At 40.7% G+C, this 22,022-nt stretch overlaps 2 protein-coding genes and 1 pseudogene across 3 annotated transcripts in view; 2 read left to right on the forward strand and 1 right to left on the reverse strand.

Moving 5' to 3' along the window:
• LOC143718338 (uncharacterized) overlaps positions 1-22,022 on the reverse strand; it is a 207,772-nt gene that overhangs the window by 112,082 nt on the left and 73,668 nt on the right. The window lies entirely within an intron of this gene.
• On the forward strand, positions 491-8,345 carry LOC143718565 (neoverrucotoxin subunit beta-like; annotated as a pseudogene). The gene is made up of 3 exons (XR_013196441.1): positions 491-593; positions 6,545-7,777; positions 7,819-8,345. The product of XR_013196441.1 is annotated as a neoverrucotoxin subunit beta-like (transcript).
• LOC143718566 (stonustoxin subunit beta-like) lies at positions 8,436-15,288 on the forward strand. The gene is made up of 3 exons (XM_077209583.1): positions 8,436-8,511; positions 14,343-14,375; positions 14,588-15,288. Exons 1-3 carry the CDS (start codon positions 8,436-8,438, stop codon positions 15,103-15,105), a joined length of 627 nt encoding a protein of 208 aa, XP_077065698.1. The 3' UTR covers positions 15,106-15,288.

The raw sequence follows: 22,022 nt of genomic DNA on the forward strand, positions 1-22,022 counted from the left end.
TTTCCTTATAACCCATGTCAATATTTATTAATTAAACCTAGACTTAGATTTTGGTGGGCTTAATGGGTACATTTACCCTAGATTGTAAGCATTGCCACCAACGGTCTCTACTATCAGCTTAGCTCACGATGCTTTTGGAAAACCCAGCCCAGACCTGAATCAGCATTTCCTGACATTTTAATTCTCTGGTGTAATGCGATCTCATGCAGAATGCAGAGCAGTGATTGGAGTAAACCAGTTTCTTCTTGTTAATAATGCGCACCGAACCGCTTAACGAACCGAGCCGATCTGAGACGCTGAAAATTGTTATCCCAAGAAGTCGCACGTGCCCTTCATATGATGCCCAATGCTGACATATTTATCTAATTAAAATCCAGAAATCACATTTTTTATTATTCTCAAAACAATGTGTAAACCAATGAAATCAGTAACAAGTAAAAAATAATTTTAGAATGATAAATTAGTTAATGTTTAAATATCCCCATTGTTATTTCCTGCAGCCATGGCATCACAGGCCATTGAAGTGGCAGCTCTTGGAAGACCTCTGTTTCCTGGTATGCTGTACGACTGCCGCAAGGACACCTTCATTCCAGGTGGAGTACAGTACCTACTAACATGCTTTTTTTCCCTTTTTCACCCAAATATGAATCAACGAAACAGTACATGTGTGGTAATTGAGACATACGATGAAGCTCACAAATATTAAATTAGTCTTCAGGACTTGCCACTGTTTTCCAAAGTTACTAGCCATTCAGGATTTTCACTGGCCAAAATGTTGTTGTTGGGAAATTTGTTGTTGGCTATATGTAAATGACCACTGTACACACTCAAATCAAGTCTACATGAAATGTATAACAGGACAGTTCATCTAATAGGCCTTTTTAACTATTAAGGTGTGTGTAAAGTTCCTTAATCTAGACAGCAAAACACTAACTGTTGCATGTCTGAAAAAAATAAGATTTTTTTGTTGTAAATATAATTTATTCTCTTGCAATTTTCTTGTCGTGTCTTTCCGTTTTTATAAAGACAGGACATTAAAGAAGAGTCAGAAACATCAATTCAGGAACGAAAGAACTTGCATCTCCTTTAATGCTCACATTCACTTGTATATTCTCTGCAGCACATCACTTCGTCATCATCACATGACTTATGTCTTAAAGTCAGGGTTTCTTCGGAGTCATAAATCGTCTTAAATTTAATAAGAATTTTAGGCCATAAAAAGTAATAAAAACGTCCGGATTTTCCATACAAGGTCATAAATTACTTTTAGCCACGTCTTAAAGGGATAGTTCACTTTGAAATAAATTTTTGCTATGTTTTAGCTTATCTCAAGGGCATCCAAGATGTAGGTGTCTTTGTTTCCACGGTATTTTCAATTTTTATATTTTTAGGCCAAACCGTTCTTGTCTGTCAGTCATATAATGCAGGTCTATGGTCACCACCTCAAAGAGCATGCACAGAGAAGTCCAAATTAAACATGATTTAATGACTCGTAAATGTAAGTACACATTGATGGCCTAAGACGCGAAACGAGCGGTTTGTGTGAGAAAACGAACAGTATTAATATCGTTTTTACCTCTTGTAAACACAGCCACGTCCAAGTGATCTGAGGTCGCGGGCGCTTCGGTCTTTTCCGGAAAGCACCGGAAGTGATCTCTCGTGCGTGTACGTCACTCATTGTTTACACAGAACAGAGATTGTAGGTAAGACGGCTAATTAAAAGGGTACTAATTTGCGCTTATCCGGGATGTTTAATCCGTCGTAAAAGAAAACAATAAAAACAATAAAAATAAAAAAAACAATTGTATGAGTGACGTACACGCGCGAGAGATCACTTCTGGCGCTTTCCGGCACTTTCCGGAAAAGACCGAAGCGCCCGCGACCTCAGAACACTTGGACGTGGCTGTGTTTACAAGAGGTAAAAACGATATAATACTGTTCGTTTTCTCACACAAACCGCTCGTTTCGTGTCTTAGGCCATCAATGTGTACTTACATTTACGAGTCATTAAATCATGTTTAATTTGGACTTCTCTGTGCATGCTCTTTGAGGTGGTGACCATAGACCTGCATTATATGACTGACAGACAAGAACGGTTTGAGCTAAAAATATCAAAATTGAAAATACTGTGGACACAAAAACACCTACATCTTGGATGCCCTTGAGGTAAGCTAAAACATATCAACAATTAATTTCAACGTGAACTATCCCTTTAAATTGATGTGCTCATTCATTCATTATCGCGATATAATTTTTCTCGATAAAACGATATCAAGAGTTTGATAATGTTTATGTGCAAAAAGCGGAACGAAAGGTGTTTAAACCTTTACAAAGTATTATAATATGAAAGACTCCAATTTAGAGCGGCAAAGCGATTATGCGCATCCGGTGCGCAAAATGATGCACTTGAAGCAACGCAAACTCGCGAAGTCACAGCGTGCAGCGCTTCACATTTGCACAAAGCAAACAGATATTTGATGCTTAGGATATTCTATCTATGCAACAGTTTATTGAGCCTTTTCTTTTAACAGTTTTAAATGTCAGTTACAGTGCGCATGAAGAACAATTCATAGCGCTCTCTAGTCCAGTGCTGTAATCTAGCAGACACCCGGGAGAAAGGAATATGATTTAGAAAGCGCTATAAACTCCAGCAAGATAAAGTCATTTTCTGCAAACCATGGACATTTATCTACAAATGAAGTATAATAGTGGGAACATTGATCTTGAAGAGAGTGTCGTCGTGTTACTGTCGTTACCGAACTCGACGCGCTGTTTGAATGCTGAATTGAGAATGATGGAGAGATCAGTTTCTATTAACTTTAACTTAACGACTTAAATATTATTTTTTACCTCACATTATGCTATCGAATGACTTTAAAAGTCTTGGAATATAGTGCACGAAAACATTATGGTGCTTTACAATGATTTTTTATGCCTTTAGTGGGGCTTAACAATAACACAATAGTGTGCACAATATCGGACTTCACTGAGAAGCTGCAGCCGTGGCGGGATGATGTTTGGTGTGGCGGCCCTCCACGGCAGAATGAATGTAACGGAAACTCTGTTTCGGGTTGTGAATGGGTTGCGGCTGGGCTTCTGCAGCCCGCAGTTTCACGCACGGGGAGCAGTGCGAGAGCTCCGGGTCAGCAGCTTGCTTGGAGCAAGGACCACAGCGCATTTTTGAACTATATCGATATATGCGATATGGTCTAATTCCATATCGCATTTAAAAATATACTGATATATTTTTTATATCGATATATAGCCCAGCCCTAATAGATAGCCTCTTAACCTTTATTCTACAGAGAAATTACACTCACCTAAAGGATTATTAGGAACACCTGTTCAATTTCTCATTAATGCAATTATCTAATCAACCAATCACATGGCAGTTGCTTCAATGCATTTAGGGGTGTGGTCCTGGTCAAGACAATCTCCTGAACTCCAAACTGAATGTCAGAATGGGAAAGAAAGGTGATTTAAGCAATTTTGAGCGTGGCATGGTTGTTGGTGCCAGACGGGCCGGTCTGAGTATTTCACAATCTGCTCAGTTACTGGGATTTTCACGCACAACCATTTCTAGGGTTTACAAAGAATTGTGTGAAAAGGTAAAAACATCCAGTATGCGGCAGTCCTGTGGGCGAAAATGCCTTGTTGATGCTAGAGGTCAGAGGAGAATGGGCCGACTGATTCAAGCTGATAGAAGAGCAACTTTGACTGAAATAACCACTCGTTACAACCGAGGTATGCAGCAAAGCATTTGTGAAGCCACAACACGCACAACCTTGAGGCGGATGGGCTACAACAGCAGAAGAACCCATCGGGTACCACTCATCTCCACTACAAATAGGAAAAAGTGGCTACAATTTGCAAGAACTCACCAAATTTGGACAGTTGAAGACTGGAAAAATGTTGCCTGGTTTGATGAGTCTCGATTTCTGTTGAGACATTCAGATGGTAGAGTCAGAATTTGGCGTAAACAGAATGAGAACATGGATCCATCATGCCTTGTTACCACTGTGCAGGCTGGTGGTGGTGGTGTAATGGTGTGGGTGATGTTTTCTTGGCACACTTTAGGCCCCTTAGTGCCAATTGGGCATCGTTTAAATGCCACGGCCTACCTGAGCATTGTTTCTGACCATATCCATCCCTTTATGGCCACCATGTACCCATCCTCTGATGGCTACTTCCAGCAGGATAATGCACCATGTCACAAAGCTTGAATCATTTCAAATTGGTTTCTTGAACATGACAATGAGTTCACTGTACTAAAATGGCCCCCACAGTCACCAGATCTCAAACCCATAGAGCATCTTTGAGATGTGGTGGAACGGGAGCTTCGTGGCCTGGATGTGCATCCCACAATTCTCCATCAACTGTAAGATGCTATCTTATCAATATGGGCCAACATTTTTTGCAAGAATGCTTTCAGCACCTTGTTGAAGAACGTAGAATTAAGGCAGTTCTGAAGGCGAAAGGGGGTCAAACACAGTATTAGTATGGTGTTCCTAATAATCCTTTAGGTGAGTGTACAACGCAACTTTGAGGAGACCAGGCAAAACATGATTATGCATTTCTGCTTAGCAACACTGGACATCAAACACACGGCAAACGCTACTACTTTTTCATTACTGTCTACTTTCGATTTATGACAGTTCTATCTAATAATGTATTAGACAGCTCATAAACTAATGAACACAGAGAATGCGAACAGCGCCGTCAAAATAAGTAGAGCCGTACAGTAACGGACTACATTTACATGAGTACAGTACTTAAGTACAATTTTGAGGGATCTGTACTTTACTCGAGTATCATTTTTGGGGAGTACTCATGACTTTACTCAAGTACACTACCGTTCAAAAGTTTGGGGTCGTATCATTTTAAATACTTTTAAAAGAATTCTCTTCTGCTAACCATGGCTGCGCTTATTTGATTAAAAATCGACAAAAGTTGACAACAAAAATCAGTTATAGTATTAAATATTATTCCAGTGTAAATCAGCTGTTTTCTGTGTGAATATATAGTAAAGTGTAATTTATTCCTGTGATCAAAGCTGAATTTTCAGCATCACCAGTGTCAGTGTCTTCACTGTCAAATGATCCTTCACAAATCAGTATAATATGAGGATTTGATGCTCAAGAAACATTTATTATTATTATCAATGTTGAAACAGTTGTTTGTCTGTCAGTTGTACAGTTTTTTTGTTTTTTTTGGATTCTTTGATGAATAGGGTTAGGGTTAGAATCTTTTGTAACATTATAAATGTCTTTACTGTCACTTTCGATCAAATTAATTATTCCTTGATAAATAAAAGTATTGATTTCTTTCCTCCAAAAAATAAAAATAAAATTCTCACTGATCCCAAACTTTTGAACGGTAGTGTACATTTAAGAGGCAAATATTGTACTCTTTACTCCGCTACATTTATATCCATAACCGTGAGTACCCGTTACTTCTAAACAAAAAAAAAAGGAAAAAAGAAAAATTTCTGAAACCCTCAATTTGTTTTTTTCCCTCTCAAATGTGATTGGATTGTGCAGGCGCCACTGACTGGGACAGCCTATCAGCAATCACCTTCAGCTTTCCGCCAAAGTCAACTCCATGCTCAGATTTAGATAAGAGACGAAACCACGGACGAAACCACGGACGAAACAATGGATGAAGGTGCAGCAGGTCCTTCCCGGGAATGTGCCAACCCATGGCCCCACCTCGCCAGACTATTTCAATTTTCTGAACAAGTTAATGATAGTTTTCGCTTCAAGTGTTTGCTGTGTTTACCAAAACAGAACAAGTACAGATAGCCCTTGCTAAATTAAAAGTAATGAAACTGTGTACTCTGTACGTCACTTCATAGTTCCTACTGGCGGTGCGAATGCAACCAGGAAAACGTTCCTATGGGAACCATTAGTTCTCGGGGAAACATCCTGGTGGCGAGTTCCTAGAACTATCCGGTGTGAAAGCCCCTATTGTGTGTGTGTGTGTGACAATGTCAAGAGGAGCATGGATTTACTGCAGGATTTCAGTTCTACTAGAACCAGATGCATATTTGTATTGATGAATCTAATTTGATAATTTTATATCCGATTGTTGTTATTTGTGTTTTGAAAAAGGTTTTGATTAATGTTTTGACTCCCAAACAATTTTCTACATTTAAAATTTGTCTTTTTATTTGGGAAAGGAAAATTCATTTCGGCTACCAAAATCTGAAGAGTGCCAGCGATTTTGAAATTTTGCGAGCCCTGAGCCGGTGCGTGGTGAGCACACTTGCGGCTTTGTTCTGTGGCTCCTGATCACTGGTGGATGTTGAGGAGAGATTCCCCTGATCTGATTGTAAAGAGCTTTGGGTGTACTGCTGTACATCTCAAAGCACTATATAAATGCCCCATTCATTAATTCAAGCCATTAATACATGCCACAGCTGAAATCCACCTGCAAATGGCGGGTTTTAATGTCAAGCCCTGGTAGTCTAATAGGTACAAAATCGGCATGTTTACTTCAACAGTACATTTGAGTCCTCATACGTTAAAACCATTTCTCGTTTCAGGTGTTACTCTGTGGGATAAGAAGTCGCTGAATGAAGATCTGGACAGCCGTCCACAGCCCATGACAGATTTGAAGTTTAGTAGCTCAGACTCTCTCTCTAGTAAGTCCAGTCTTCTGGATGTAAGTGCTTCCCTGAAGGCCAGCTTCTTGGGAGGGCTGGTGGAGGTGGGAGGATCTGCCAAGTTCCTGCGTGACTCCAAATCCTCAAACCAACAGTCCAGAGTTACAATGTATTACAGTGAAACCACAAGATTCGAACAGCTCACTATGACTCAGCTGGGCAAGATCACCTACCCTCAGGTCTTTGACCAGAAAACTGCAACTCATGTGGTCACAGGTGTACTATACGGAGCTCAGGCAGTCATGGTGTTTGATCTGACATTTTCAGAAGATGAAGATAAGCAGGAGATTGAGTGAAATCTGAATGTCATGGTCAAGCGGATTCCTCTATTTTCCATTGAGGGACAAGGAGCTTTACAAATGACAGATGGTCAAAAGAAAGTGGCTGAGAAGACTGCCTGCACGTTTTATGGTGACGTCCGCCTTGAGCAGAACCCCACCACTTACATGGAGGCCCTGGAGGTGTACAAGAAGCTCCCCACTATACTGAAGGAGAAGCCACTGAACGCAGTTCCAATAAAGGTCTGGCTCTATCCTCTTTCTCTACTGGATACAAAAGCTGCTCGGTTGGAGAGAGAAATTAGCACAAGTCTGGTTTCCAACACTCAAGATATAATAGAGGGGCTGGGAGAAGTACAGAGGACATGCGAAGACATGTCTAGAAAACCGTTGGTAAATGTTTTCAATGACATCAAAGAGAGGCTCGGTTTATTTAAGTGCTCTCTTAACAATTACAAACCGATGCTCCTGAAAGAAGTGGCCAAGGTCTTGCCTGCTATACGAGGAGGAGAGATGGAGCAAAATTCATTGGAAGACATCCTGAAGATCCACTACAGTTCCCCTTTCAAAGCTGACATGCTTAACCAGTGGTTAGATCATGCAGACGCTGAACTTAACCTCTTGAGTTCTCACACCGAGATACTGAAGGAAATCAATACTGAAGACTCAAACCGTCTCAACACCATCCTCCTTAAACCTAATATTGATGTTGTGGTGTGCTTGACCTTCACATCTCTGAAATATGAAGACCCGTATCTTTCAACTCTGAAGAACTTTCTGGAATCGGATAAGTTTAAAGGGTAAATGAAAATAAATTCATAAAAAAAAAAAAAGGGTAAATAAATCTGGTAATGAAACTCCAGTCCAGCATGTTAGTATCAAAAGATTGGTTCAACAATCCTGGTGTCAACTCAAAGATGAGAGAGAACTTATCTCTTTTCAGGAGTTTTTCAGAGGCTAATAAAGATGAAAAGAGAAATCGATTCATTATTTCTGCCATCTCCGACCCCTCCAATCCAGGCTCCTCTATCTATCTGTATGAAAAAGGGAAGCTGACAGATACACAGTTCCAGCCCGTGTCGAAGCCTCCCCCACCAGAAGTGAAGAAGGTCATGGAGCGCAGTGTGTTACTGAAACTGCAGAAGTCCCCAACTGGAGAAACTGTGCAGTTCAGAGTGGAGTACCAGCAGGTGAAAACAGATTCTGGAGCTGAGGAACAGTGGATGATCATAAACACAGCTGATGAAGACTTTACTCTGACTGGAAAGTTTGGAAAGCAGTACTTGATCCGCTACAGGATAGTGAGTAAAGTGGGAGTGAGTGAAGCCAGTGACACTATCGGCCCCATACAGTCTTCAGGTAAATGTTATATGCAATATACACTATACAACCATATTTCCTAACAGGTGTGGGTATAATTGTGTAAAATGTTGACGGGGGGGGGGGGGGGGGGGGTCTGGGTTGGTCTGGACTTTATCCGTTGTGAAGCAAGTATGCCTGAACCAAAGCTGTTTGGACTAATCAAATTGTCAGGGCGGGCTTTATGCGATGATGAACAGATGAACAACAGTAACGTAATCGTCCACGTCACCAAAGAGTGCTTGGGTTGAACTCGTTTACAACAAAGAATGGCTGCCGCTGGAGAATTTAGATGTGTAGATTCAGCCATCGCTTCTGTTATAAAAGATGTAGACAAAGCATTAATTTTAAAAGAGGAACAGAGAACCACGAACCGTAATTAAAGCAATTTTCAATGGGAAAGAGTTTCAATCGTCCCGGCTCTCCCCTAGTGATGGCAATTTCAAAACACTGCTTTATGAAGCTTCAACCTTACCAATCTTTTGTTCCGAATCAATGGTTCAGAGCATGTATCAAACTGCCAGAGTCACATTATTTCAGTAAACGAGGCTTCATTACGTCACAACTGTTTCAAACACTTCGAAACTTCAATGGTTCACCACTGGGGACGATGATCTCTGTCAACCCATGAATCCTGAGGAGTCACTGAGAACCAATGAACAAGTGTCTGTTACCTGATCTCTGGTCAGTTTTATACATTTGAAGACTTTATAGTTAGACATTAGTGTAAGTGAAATTAATTATTGTTTTTAATTATCTCTTATTGGCCTGTTTAGCTGAGCCATTCATAGAACAAACAAAACAAACCCTGACAATTGATAAAATAACATAGACACTTGATAATCCTATTAGATAATTAAATAATTGCATTTAATTTAGCAAAAAAATTGTAAAAGGTGTTTTTATGCATGTTTGGCCCGGGTTTTTTGTTACTTTTACACAGGTCTGTCCACTAGGGGTCACCATGGAGACGGGGGTCGGGTTGTTTCGAACACCATATGGCACATTTGCTTCAACTGTTTCAGTGTTTCGATCTGCACACCACTATTTAATACACTAACACTATTTATATATATAGTCCACACAGAAGGAAATCCAAACAAGGCAGGAATAATCATAATCAGTAACCATAGTGACTAAGAGTGGCAGGAAACTAGAACAAAGAAGACGTGTGACTGAAGATAAACAAACTTGGACTAAGTCCAAACATAACAGAACTGTGACAGTATTATAAGAAAATCAAGCTTCAATATTAAAATGAGAGACAAAAACAATTCAATATATTTTTAGCAGATAAAAGCTTAATATGCTGTATAAATTAGTTCAACACATCATGACGGCAATATTTCAGACAAGAAAACTCATCAAAACTGATCTTCTTAATTTAAATCAGTAGACCCTTGAGTTTCTCTAAAGTTTGGGCCCAGAGTCTAATGGTGTCCTCTCTTGCAACGTGAATGCGCGCAGGGGAAAATCGGAGATACACCACATCTTTAAGATGATCCAAGATCCAAGATGGCGCCGCGGATGGCTGCCTCGGTGTGGAGCTCTCCAGCTATTGTGTTGTTTTTGTTCGTTTGTTCTGCGTTTAGTCATTCTTTTCCTATCAGTTTCACCAAAGACGAACTACTGGACATTAGGAAACACACACCAGAAACCTTTTCTACAGATTTTGATTATTCGGACGTTTTGCTGGACATTCTCGTCGGAGGGGCAGCGTTGTTGTTCAAACGCGCGTTCAGACGCAAACGCGGGAAGCGAGCCGGCGCGCTGGTTAAACTCCGCGAGCGCGGCCTGCGCACTGCACTCCCCAGCATTCATCTCGCGAATCTCCGATCCCTTCCTAACAAAACGGATGAACTTCTTCTCCTCACCCACACTAACAAGGATTTTTTAAACTCTGCTGCTTTGTGCTTCACTGAAACCTGGCTGAGTGAAGCCATACCGGACAACGCAATACATCTGCCGGGCTTCCAGCTGTTCCGAGCGGATCGCATCGCGGAGCTAACGGGGAAAACGAGAGGTGGTGGATTGTGTTTCTACATTAACGAAAGTTGGTGTTCAGATGTAACAACACTGAAGAAGATGTGCTCTCCTAATTTAGAGGCACATTTCATAAACTGTAAACCCTTCTACTCGTCTCGGGAATTTTCCTCTTTCATTCTCGTGAATGTTTACATCCCTCCAGACGCGTGCGTGAGCGCGGCGCTACAACAGCTGGCTGAACAAATATCTGAAACGGAACAAAGGTACCCAGACTCTCTTTTAATCATTCTTGGGGATTTTAACAAAGCAAATCTTTCCCGTGAACTACCAAAATACAGACAGCACGTTACATGTCCCACCAGAGACAGTAATATACTGGACCACTGTTACACCACAATAAGAAATGCATATCACTCCGTCCCACGGGCAGCTTTGGGGCTCTCTGATCACTGTTTGGTTCATCTCATACCGACCTACAGGCAGAAACTGAAATCAGCTAAACCTGGAATAAGGACTGTAAAAAGATGGACTAATGAAGCAGAGCAGGATCTACAGGCCTGCTTTGATTGCACTGATTGGACTGTTTTTGAAGCTGCTACCAATGATCTGGATGAGCTCACAGATACTGTAACATCATATATAAGTTTCTGTGAGGATACATGCATTCCTACCAGGACATTCTTATCATTCACTAATGATAAACCATGGTTTACTGGGAAACTCAAACACCTTCGTCATGCCAAAGAGGATGCTTACAGAAGTGGGGATAAAATCTTGTATAACCAGGCCAGAAACAGATTGATAAAGGAGATCAAAGTTGCTGAAAGGAACTACTCTGATAAACTGAAAAAACAGTTTTCATCCAACGACCCATCATCAGTCTGGAATGGCCTGAGGAACATTACCAACTACAAGTCACCATCCCCTCGATCTGTGGACAATCAACACCTGGCTGACGATTTAAATTCATTTTACTGCCGGTTTGAAAAGCCCTCATTCACACCACACACCCGGTCTGATCTGCACTTCACACATTCAGCATCACCTCCTGTTCTCCAATTATCACTCCCCCCTCCTGCCATCCAACCTGAGCTTAAGGTCTGTGTGGAGGACGTGAGCCGAGTCTTCAAAAAACAGAAGACTAGGAAAGCCTCAGGCCCAGACGGCATCTCATCTGCTTGTTTAAAAGCCTGCGCTGACCAACTGGCCCCGGTCTTCACGCAGATCTTCAACAGATCATTGGAGCAGTGTGAAGTTCCCTGCTGCTTCAAACGCTCCACTATCATTCCTGTCCCCAAAAAACCCAAAATCACTGGACTTAATGACTACAGACCTGTCGCTCTCACGTCTGTGGTCATGAAGTCGTTTGAAAGACTGGTGCTGGCCCACCTGAAGGACATCACCGGACCCCTGCTGGATCCCTTTCAGTTTGCTTACAGAGCAAACAGGTCTGTGGATGATGCAGTCAACATGGGACTGCATTATATCCTGCAACATCTCGACAGACCAGGGACTTATGCAAGGATCCTCTTTGTGGACTTCAGTTCGGCCTTCAATACCATCATGCCTGGTCTTCTCACAGCCAAACTGACCCAGCTCTCCATACCATCCTCGATCTGTCAGTGGATCACCAGCTTCCTGACGGACCGGCAGCAGCGAGTGAGACTGGGGAAACACACATCCAAGACACTCACAATCAGCACTGGTGCTCCCCAAGGGTGCGTTCTCTCCCCACTGCTCTTCTCCCTGTACACTAATGACTGCACTTCTAAAGACCCCACTGTCAAGCTCCTGAAATTTGCAGACGACACCACTGTCATCGGTCTCATCCGAAACGGTGACGAGTCTGCTTACAGACTGGAGGTTGAACAGCTGGCTGCCTGGTGCAGTTATAACAACCTTGAGCTGAACACGCTCAAAACAGTGGAGATGATCGTGGACTTCAGGAGGAACAGCTCAGCACTCCCCCCACTCACCATCATGAACAGCACTGTGGAAGCAGTGGAGTCATTCAGGTTCCTGGGCACTATCATCTCTCAGGACCTGAAGTGGGACAATCACATTGACTCCACTGTGAAAAAGGCCCAGCAGAGACTGTACTTCCTTCGCCAGCTGAGGAAGTTCAACCTGCCACAGGATCTGCTGATTCAGTTCTACTCAGCCGTCATTGAGTCTGTCTTGTGCGCTTCCATCACTGTCTGGTTTGGTTCAGCTACCAAATCAGACATCAGGAGACTACAACGGACAGTCCGGACTGCGGAGAGGATTATTGGTGCCCCCCTGCCAAACCTCCAGGACCTGTACTCTTCCAGAGTGAGGAAGAGAGCAGGTAAAATCATCACAGACTCCACTCACCCTGGACACCACCTGTTTGAACTGTTACCGTCAAGACGGAGACTCAGATCACTGGCCACAAGAACATCTCGGCACAGGAACAGTTTCTTCCCACAGGCCATTTCCCTCCTGAACAGTTAACACTCCTCCCAAGGCATATGCCTGTAAGTGCAATACTCCCACTGTTTAGTGCAATATCCCACAACTCAGGTGATACTTATATGTAGATTTATTTATTTATAATATTCAAAACACTGTAAATAGGTTCATAATCTGTAAATCTGAAAATGTCTATTCTGACTAAACCCAACTGTGATAGTTTTATTCTCATATATTTATATTTTTATTTTTTTTTCTTATAATTTGTAGTATTATGTTTCATGTTGTATTTGTATATGTCCACTGGAAGCCTCAGTACCAAAACAAATTCCTTGTGTGTGCAAGCACACTTGGCAATAAAGCTCTTTCTGATTCTGATTCTGATTCTGATCTTTAAATGTGAGAACCCAATATTGCTCATTAAGAGAATGTGGAGGTTTCCATCTCTGTGCTACTCTTTTCTTGGCAGCTGTCAACCCAGCTAAAACACTTGTTTCTGAATTTTGTTAAGTTGGATATCATAAAGATAATTTAAAATAAAAACAGATGGGGACAAAGGGAATGAAACATTTGATATAGTGTACACATTTTCCTTAACCATATTCCATGTGAAATGAAAGCTGTCACTTCCGTAGTTGATCCTGTACCAACCTGTCTGTTCCAATCATGCTCTGCTACTTTATGTCCTGCTGTAACGAGTGTTATAAATGATTCTCCGATGACTCAACGAATGAGTCACCGAAGATGACCCCTGTATTATGTGGAGTAAACTTCTAACACTATCAGATGCTAATCTAGTTCTAATGAAGCCGGTCTGGTCGCAGTTGACAAGCTTAGTCATGACCGGCTGAGGCCGTCGCGCAAGCAATATAGCGAAAATGTTCAGATCAGCATTTAGAAGGGACAGAGGCCTATAACTTGAACAAGCGTTAGGGTCCTTGTCCTTTTTGAGCAAAAGCGAAATAACTGCAATATTCACATCTCTGGAAAGGGACACCCTCTCAACAGCGGCTTGAATCATATAAAATAGTAGAGGGCTCAGACTGTCCCCGAAAGCTGAGAAAAATCCCATCCAACTCAGAGGATTTACACATATCAAAGCACCTCCTTAAGATCAATGATGCAGTTTCATGATTCAACTCAAATGTGGCTTCCGTGTGTTCACAGAAATGATCATAATGTGGCTTCCGTGTGTTCACAGAAATGATAATAATAAGCAGTAGAATTATAATATAGGCTAATTAAATGATTGAGCATGAGACATTTATTGATCAATTGATGTCTCTTTGGAAAAAGACTAATAAGGAGATTGAGGTTTAATCCAAGTCTTATGAAGTGATGTTATTACTTTGTATTATGAACAAAGTGGAATTTAAGTCCTAGTGTCTTTCAAATCAAATCTGTGATCAGTTCATGTCTACAGAAGCCAAATCAAATATGGTGACATGTCAATAATATCGAACCCTCAATAGTGGTTGTGTAAGGATCTGGGCTCTGTAAACAGCAGAGACATTTCTAAAGATCTTCTGTGTTGGAGGATTTCTGCATGTGTTAGCAATGGATGCAGGATCATTTTCTCTTGACATGATAATCACACTCTTCATGTCTGTTGATTTCCACAGATGTTCCCAAGACCAGGAGCGAGTTCCTTCAATGTAAGTCAGAAAACAAGCAGAGAAACTCACTGAGTGTGTTCATGTTCTTCTGGAGAAGCTGAGAGAAAACATGACAGAAGAGTTTTAGAGTGATCATGTACATGATGATTAAACTGTACTGAGATATGCTGATATATTGAACATGAAGAGTTCAGATACATTACAATATCAGATTCATAATTCCTGATTCTGATGTGTTTTCTCTCCATCAGATTCCCATCAGCTCACTCTGGATCCAAACACAGCACATAAACACCTCCTTCTGTCAGAGGAGAACAGAGCGATGACATTGACTGGCAAAGTCCAGTCGTATCCTGATCATCCAGACAGATTTGATAGTGTGTGGCAGATGTTGTGTAGAGAGAGTGTGAGTGGACGCTGTTACTGGGAAATCGAGTGGAGTGGTGAAGTGTATATAGCAGTGTCATATAAGAGCATCAGCAGGAAGGGTGGGGGTTTTGAGTGTGTGTTTGGATGTAATGATCAGTCCTGGAGTTTGATCTGCACTCCCTCCAGTTACTCATTCTGGCACAAAAACATAGAGACTAATGTCCCTGTAAAGCCCATCGGCCGTAAAATAGGAGTGTATGTGGATCCCAGTGCAGGAACTCTGTCCTTCTACAGCGTCTCTGATAGAATGAGCCTCATACACACAGTCCAGACCACATTCACACACACACTCTATCCTGGGTTTAGGGTTCATTGTGAATCATCAGTGAAACTGTGTTGATGAATGAGAATAGAGTGTAGAGAGATTCTACCCATAATGCTTTGGGCTGCATGATAAACCAGTAACAGTGAGATGTTATATAGTCTCTTATTGTCTCTTCATTACAATAATAACAGAGCTGACCTTCTGTCACTGAAATATCATGTCAGAATAAATGTGTGTAATAAATCCTCATATACACATGAGTGTGTGTGTGACGGTGTGTATTGTAGAAGATTTTATTATTTAGAAAATAAGTAATTTAACTATATATTAGTACACTATTATTTCCTCTGTGTTTGACTTTAGTTTGAGAAGTCACATGGTATAAGACCCCAAAAATAATCTATAGGGTGTGTTACCATCTTAGGAAAAGGATGTATGTATATGTGTGAAGCTGGGCAATGATCTGGAGCGACCTTCTGCGGAGGGTGCTCGGCTTTGTTGGAAAATAAAGTCTAATATTTCTGGCATCAAAGATCTCTGAGAAGTGATTTCACAAAAGAAAAGAAACCACAACATGATTATGTCATCTAGGTTAGACTATTGCAAATCATTGTATAGTCTTCTGCCCTAAACTGTATTATCCCGTCTATAACTCGTCCAAAATGCTGCAGCCAGGCTGTTAACAGGATTAAGAAAAAGGGATCATATTTCCCCAGTTTTGGTATCTCTACACTGGCTCCCGGTGGAATATAGGGTGAATTTTAAAACTTTGACTTTTGTTTACAAGGCACTTTTCGCTCTCGCACCTAAATATATTAGTGACCTTTTACACCCTTAAGGCAGGCATACACTGTGCGATGTCTGTGCGATTTCAGCAAGGTTACCTACTCACACTGAACGAGTAGATCGCATGCGATGTAAAGCCAAAGCTCACGTTTTATGTGTTCACACTATACGGTCTGATCATCGAGCTGCAACTTCACTGCTCACACTATACGTGTGAAATATATGCATGCACGATAAACCCCTGTGCCGGGTTGCGCCGATAGACCATAATATTGTTTATCCAGAGATATAGTCAAAACAAGCATCAGCTATCAATATCAAGAGGATTTAGCATTACCAATTTACGTATGTATGTATTAAATCATTATTAGTAGTATTGTATTAAAATTATTAGGGAAGGCCTAATTTTAGTATAAAATTGATAGGCTATTATAATTACATATATATAATATATAATTTATATATAATTTGTGCTTTTTTCAGTTGCTTATAAACATATTAATGGCACAGGTGAAATTACACTATTTAGCACAAACAGGGCTACCATTATATGTGAGCAACATGTACATGTTTGTTTTTTTGAGAGAATATTGTTTATGCATGGTTATTGAAAAAACTAAAACTAAAAGTCTCTGAAATAAGGCCACAAAACACAAACTAAATATGTGTCCACAAGACTTTTGACTAGTGGATGTTGTCACCTTGAGTTTTTGCTTCAAAATGATCTGAAAATCATCCTGCCTAATCATTCACATAAAACAATACATTGTTTTAAATTGTGAAAAACATTTTTTTTTGTTTGGAAAGGCAATAAGTGAATGGGCGTGAATGGCCCAACCCCCTCATGAATAATTAGGTGGTTCACACCTGAGAAGACAATGACCCTGCATAATGAGCCTTTCATTCAGGTGTCACACAAGAAAGAATGCAAGGACTAATTATATATATATATATATATATGTTCAATTTCTCATTAATGCAATTATCTAAATCAACCAATCACATGGCAGTTGCTTCAATGCATTTAGGGGTGTGGTCCTGGTCAAGACAATCTCCTGAACTCCAAACTGACCCAAGCAATTAGGTGGTTCTCGCCTGAGAAGACAAAGACCCGCATAATAATGAGCCTTTCATTCAGGTGTGTCACACAAGAAAGAATTCAAGGACAATATATACACATACATACAAAACACAAACATATATATATATATATATATATACACACATTAGGGCTTTCAGTTAAACGAGTTATTAACGGCGTTAATTTTTATATCGCGCGATTAACGGTCTTTTTGGCCCAGCAAACTGTAGTTTTTTTCACATGCTTTTGCAACAGGACGCGGCATACACGGCGCTGCGCTATGAAACCCATTCATTTCAATGGCTTGCGCTGCGCAAGGACGTTTTGTTGCTTCGTCGACCAAAGTGCAAGCGGATCTAGCTAGACCGGAAACAAAACAACAGGCACACCGCACACACTTGTTTGGGCTTGCGAGCCGGCCAAATAGTTGGTTAACGTTACGTTTTGAGTGGATGACGAGCGCGAGACGCCGAAATGGATGCCAATAAGATTCTGAATGGAAAGTTTACTTTTAAAAAGTTGCCAAATGGTTCCATTGACGAGACCAAAGTGATCTGTGTGTTTTGTCGTTGTGAACTGAGCTATCATCATCGCAGCACGTCCAGTCTGAAATACGACTTGATGATGGCCAAGCACACACACACACACACACAGCTGATGCGAATTCTCCGCCCCCTCGTCAATATCAGGACCTCGTCAGTATTTCTTTCACCCTTTTATTGATGGACAGTGTTACATTGTGTGAGCAAACTGATCTCATGAAATGGCGTATGTATGACACGTCAATTTGTATTTCCATTTTTGTCATGCTATCAACACGCATAACCGCTTTTCAGCGTGTTTATCAACGCCGTTGACTTAACGTTACATTACTGCATATATAAATATATGACCTACCCCAACCCCGTCCCTAAACCTACCCGTCACTGGGGTTAATACCATTTATGAGTCTTTCCCCTACCATCCTAGGGAAAAAAAATATCGCTCCCCAGATGAGGATCTACATTTTGCTTCGTTTCGCTCAAACATTTAACAGCGTGTACATACACGCGGAATCACTCGGACATTTAACGGCGTAGACATACACGCAAAAGATGACGGTTCGTTTTGGCGTGGACATACACGCGGATAGCTCAAAATGTGTATAGATAACAACCCACTTGACTTGAAAGTGGCGTGTATGTTTACGCAAAAGTCATGATGTCATGCTGGTGTGAGAGATTATTTGCTCCCAGTGAGAATGTTAGTTTGAAATTGAACAGTATATGTCAATGTTGTTTTCAATTAAAAAACATTTGCAAAAAGCAAGCCGATCCACTTTTCCATGTTGATAAGAGCATTAAAATGAGAAAAAAAAAAATGGGACAAAAAGAAATCAAGAGACATTTAGAATAGATAAAAATGTGCGATTAAATGCGATTAATCGTGAGTTACCTATGACATTAATGTGATTAATCGCGATTAAATAGTTTAATTGTTTGACAGCACTAATATATATATATATATATGAAAGTCAAAAGCACATTTTTAGTCATACCTGGAAACAAATCCTGTTCAAATAGGTTATATGTGTCACGATGTGGTGCAGGTGAAGAAGGAGGCTGAGTCAAAAATCTCCAATTCCAACATTTACTAGTATTTCTCACAGGTACAAACAGGCAGGCAGGATTACACTCACATCCAATACAACTAAATAAGACTAACGATCGACAAGGACAGACTGAACAGGAAGGAACTAAATACAAGCACAAATGAACACTAACGAAGTGAAGACAGGTGACACAGATGATAATAACGAGGAACAGGCTGGTAAGTGAGGGAGTGAGTTCAGGTGTGGAGACAAGGAGGATTCTGGGAAGTGTAGTGAAGAGACAAGGACAGACTGAACAGGAAGGAACTAAATACAAGCACAAATGAACACTAACGAAGTGAAGACAGGTGACACAGATGATAATAACGAGGAACAGGCTGGTAAGTGAGGGAGTGAGTTCAGGTGTGGAGACAAGGAGGATTCTGGGAAGTGTAGTGAAGAGACAAGGACAGACTGGTGCAGACGAAGACTGTGACAATATGGGCCCTTCTACAGAATTGGTGCAAAGTTAGATTAGATTAGATTATGTTTATTTATCCTCTCGGAAAATTGTTCTGCCCCTACAGCACGTCAGATACATTTATACAAAGACAATTTTACATGACACAATACAGAGTACACAGAATTTCCCACACCCCAACCACCCCCCTCTCTCATCCCCACCACTCCACTACACGTACACAGCATCAGGACAGAAGACTCAAAGAAACCTGCTTAAAGTGCTATTAGTGCTGTTAAAGTGCTAAATAGTGCTCTTTAAAGTGCTGTCCTGCAGGTAACTTCTTGTTCATCAGAGTGATGCTAGTTGGAATGAATGACTTACTGGCTCGATTTGTCTGGAAATAAGGTAGCCTAAACCTTCTCTGTGATGGCAACATCTCATATGCCCGGTGTAAGGGATGTGACGTATCTTTAGTAATAGCTAAACCTTTCTTCAACACCCTTCTTTCACCGGTGGTAGCCATACTGTCTAGTTTGTGCCCCGCGACCCTGCTGGCCAGGTTGACTATCTTGCTCAATCTGTTTTTGTTGGTCACTGACAAAGAGAAATACCATGCAACGCAACAGAAAAGTAGCATGCTCTCCACAGATGAGTGATAAAAAAGTAACATCATGTCTCTGTCCACTCTAAACTGTCTCAGTCTCCCCATAAAGTAAAGTCTCTGCAGCCCCTTCTTATATATGGTGTCGGTATTACTATTCCATTGCAACTTATTGTCTATTATTGTGCCTAAGTACTTGTGCTCTGCCACAATTGCCACCTCCTCTCCGTCTATAAACAAGCACTGGTGTGGCTGGCTCCCAGTTCTATAATCTATTATTATTTCCTTTGTTTTCTTTATATTTAGAAGAAGACAGCTGGACCTGCACCAGTCTACGAATGAATTCACCCAGGCCCTATAGTTGGTCTCATCACGGTTCTGTATTAACCCCACTATTGCAGTGTCATCAGCAAATTTTATTGTGATATGCTCAGATGTGTTACTTCTGCACTCGTTGGTGTAAAGAGTGAACAATTTAGAGTTAGTTAGAGTTGGAAACATCTTGAAAAGAAAATTGTCTTTTTCCATAAATGTCTTTATAAAGTATTATTTTTTAAAGTAGGCCAATACATTTTATCATACATATTTCAAAGTTAAGGATTCATTATTTTTATATAGCTTGCATTGGAACAAACGCTATAACAGTTGATTAGTTTATTTTTGACAAAACTTACTATATATTTAACATATGAGCAGAAACTGTCTAACAAAAGCTTATTTGATGTCTATTTTAGAGTAAAAACTTTATAATCTATCCAAAACTAGTCAACGAAACTATTCTATATCGCGATTGGAAGAAATCTCAGTAGGCTATAGCAATATAGTTTGGATGTGTTAATGTAAAAATAACGTTTCACGTGTTGGCCCTTATGTTCATTGTGTTTCTCTTTCGTCCCTAGTTCACTATCTCTGCTCGCAGGATTGCTGTGATTGGCTGAGCCGGACGTTAGTCATCATTGAGGCGACGTTCCAGAACCAATCAAAGGCCGTTCAGCTGGTTTTAAGAGAGTGGCGCGTTCATTCATTTTCTCTCTCTCCTGTGGCGCGTTCACTCTCTCTCTTCTGTGGCGTGTTGAGCTCTGTGTAGCGAACTGAGTGAAGTTCGATGTTGAGCTCTGTGTAGCGAACTGAGTGATGTGCGATGTATTGGTGTGTTTATTCCATATCATAGAGGCATTACGATAATCTGGGAGGACGAACGGTAGGTCAGTATGCCGCGGTATACACTGCCCGTAGGTCTGTCTGTGTTATACACACTAGGTTAGTGGTGAGCGCCAACTCTTGTAGTTTTGTTATTTAGTTAGGTTAGTCAGCGCCGCGTGCGTGAAGATTGCGGTTTCTTTTTCACATTTTTTTTTGAGTAGGGTTAGGGTTAGCTTAAGGATTGTTTTTTTGTTTTATTATGTTCTTTCCTTTGGCGCCACTCTTTGTTTGTCTCCCAATCTTTTTTTATTTTTATTATTGCATTGTACATAGCGCATACATTGTCCTGTTACTGGAACTAGTGGCTTCGGCTTTTTTGTGTAATAAAACCCAGTAATTTTTCTCTTTCAAAGTTTGTCTGACATGTTCTTCCAGTCTACTTCACATCTAGCAGCATATTAATATTTTAATGGTACGACATTCCCTAGGCCTTTTAAAGATCGTAACATTAAAGTAGGAGCGAGAGTGAATGAACGCACAGATGCGATGTACATCTGAAGTAAACAACATCGCGCCCACGTCTGTGCCATTCATTCATTCACAAACAGACACGCAATTCATATTTAAACAGTCTTTGTGCAGTTTACAGACACCATCCAATAACGCGATTAGGACAAAGCACTTAAGAATAAACTTACTACATCAGCTGAATCCGTGCTCCTCGAAATGAAACTACCAGCACTTCTGAGGTAACTTTTCCAGGACTATTACGATAGTATTATTCCTCACAGCGCAGCAAGACGAGGTAAAGTACAAGATTCTTATTAAACTGGATGTTTTTATCCAGCTGATGTGGGCGTTTTCATGGCTTGTCCAACATTTGCGTTTGAATAGCGCGCACTCTCCGTGGGCGTGTCACATTAACACGTCATACGCTATAATTAGCTGAAAGGAAAAAGACTGACATCTCTCTTTTCATACAGATTACATAAACTGAGAATATTTGTTTTTTATATAAATTACTTCATTTAAAAGAAGAGAATTTCAGCTACATAAAGAGAAATCTTTTGTGCCTGTGTGACAAGTATTTGCAGAGTTACAGTTCATTTTCGGACGCGTTTCAGAATGGACTTCACTGACAGAGAGAAGGCAAAATTCGCATCATGTTTATTTTTCTTTATTTGACAAAAAGCAGAACACTTTGTTTTTATTGTGAGTATACACATAAAAAATTAGACACTTAACAGGATCTAATGATGTATAACACTTATATGTAAGATCATAATCAGCAGAGTATTTTGAGTATCTTTTCACTGATAAGGAAAAAAGTGAGCTCGTCGCACCGGCG

This window comes from Siphateles boraxobius, unplaced genomic scaffold, assembly GCF_051911475.1.
Source record: "Siphateles boraxobius isolate OS27281-9 unplaced genomic scaffold, OSU_SipBor_1 61, whole genome shotgun sequence".
NCBI lineage: Eukaryota > Metazoa > Chordata > Actinopteri > Cypriniformes > Leuciscidae > Siphateles > Siphateles boraxobius.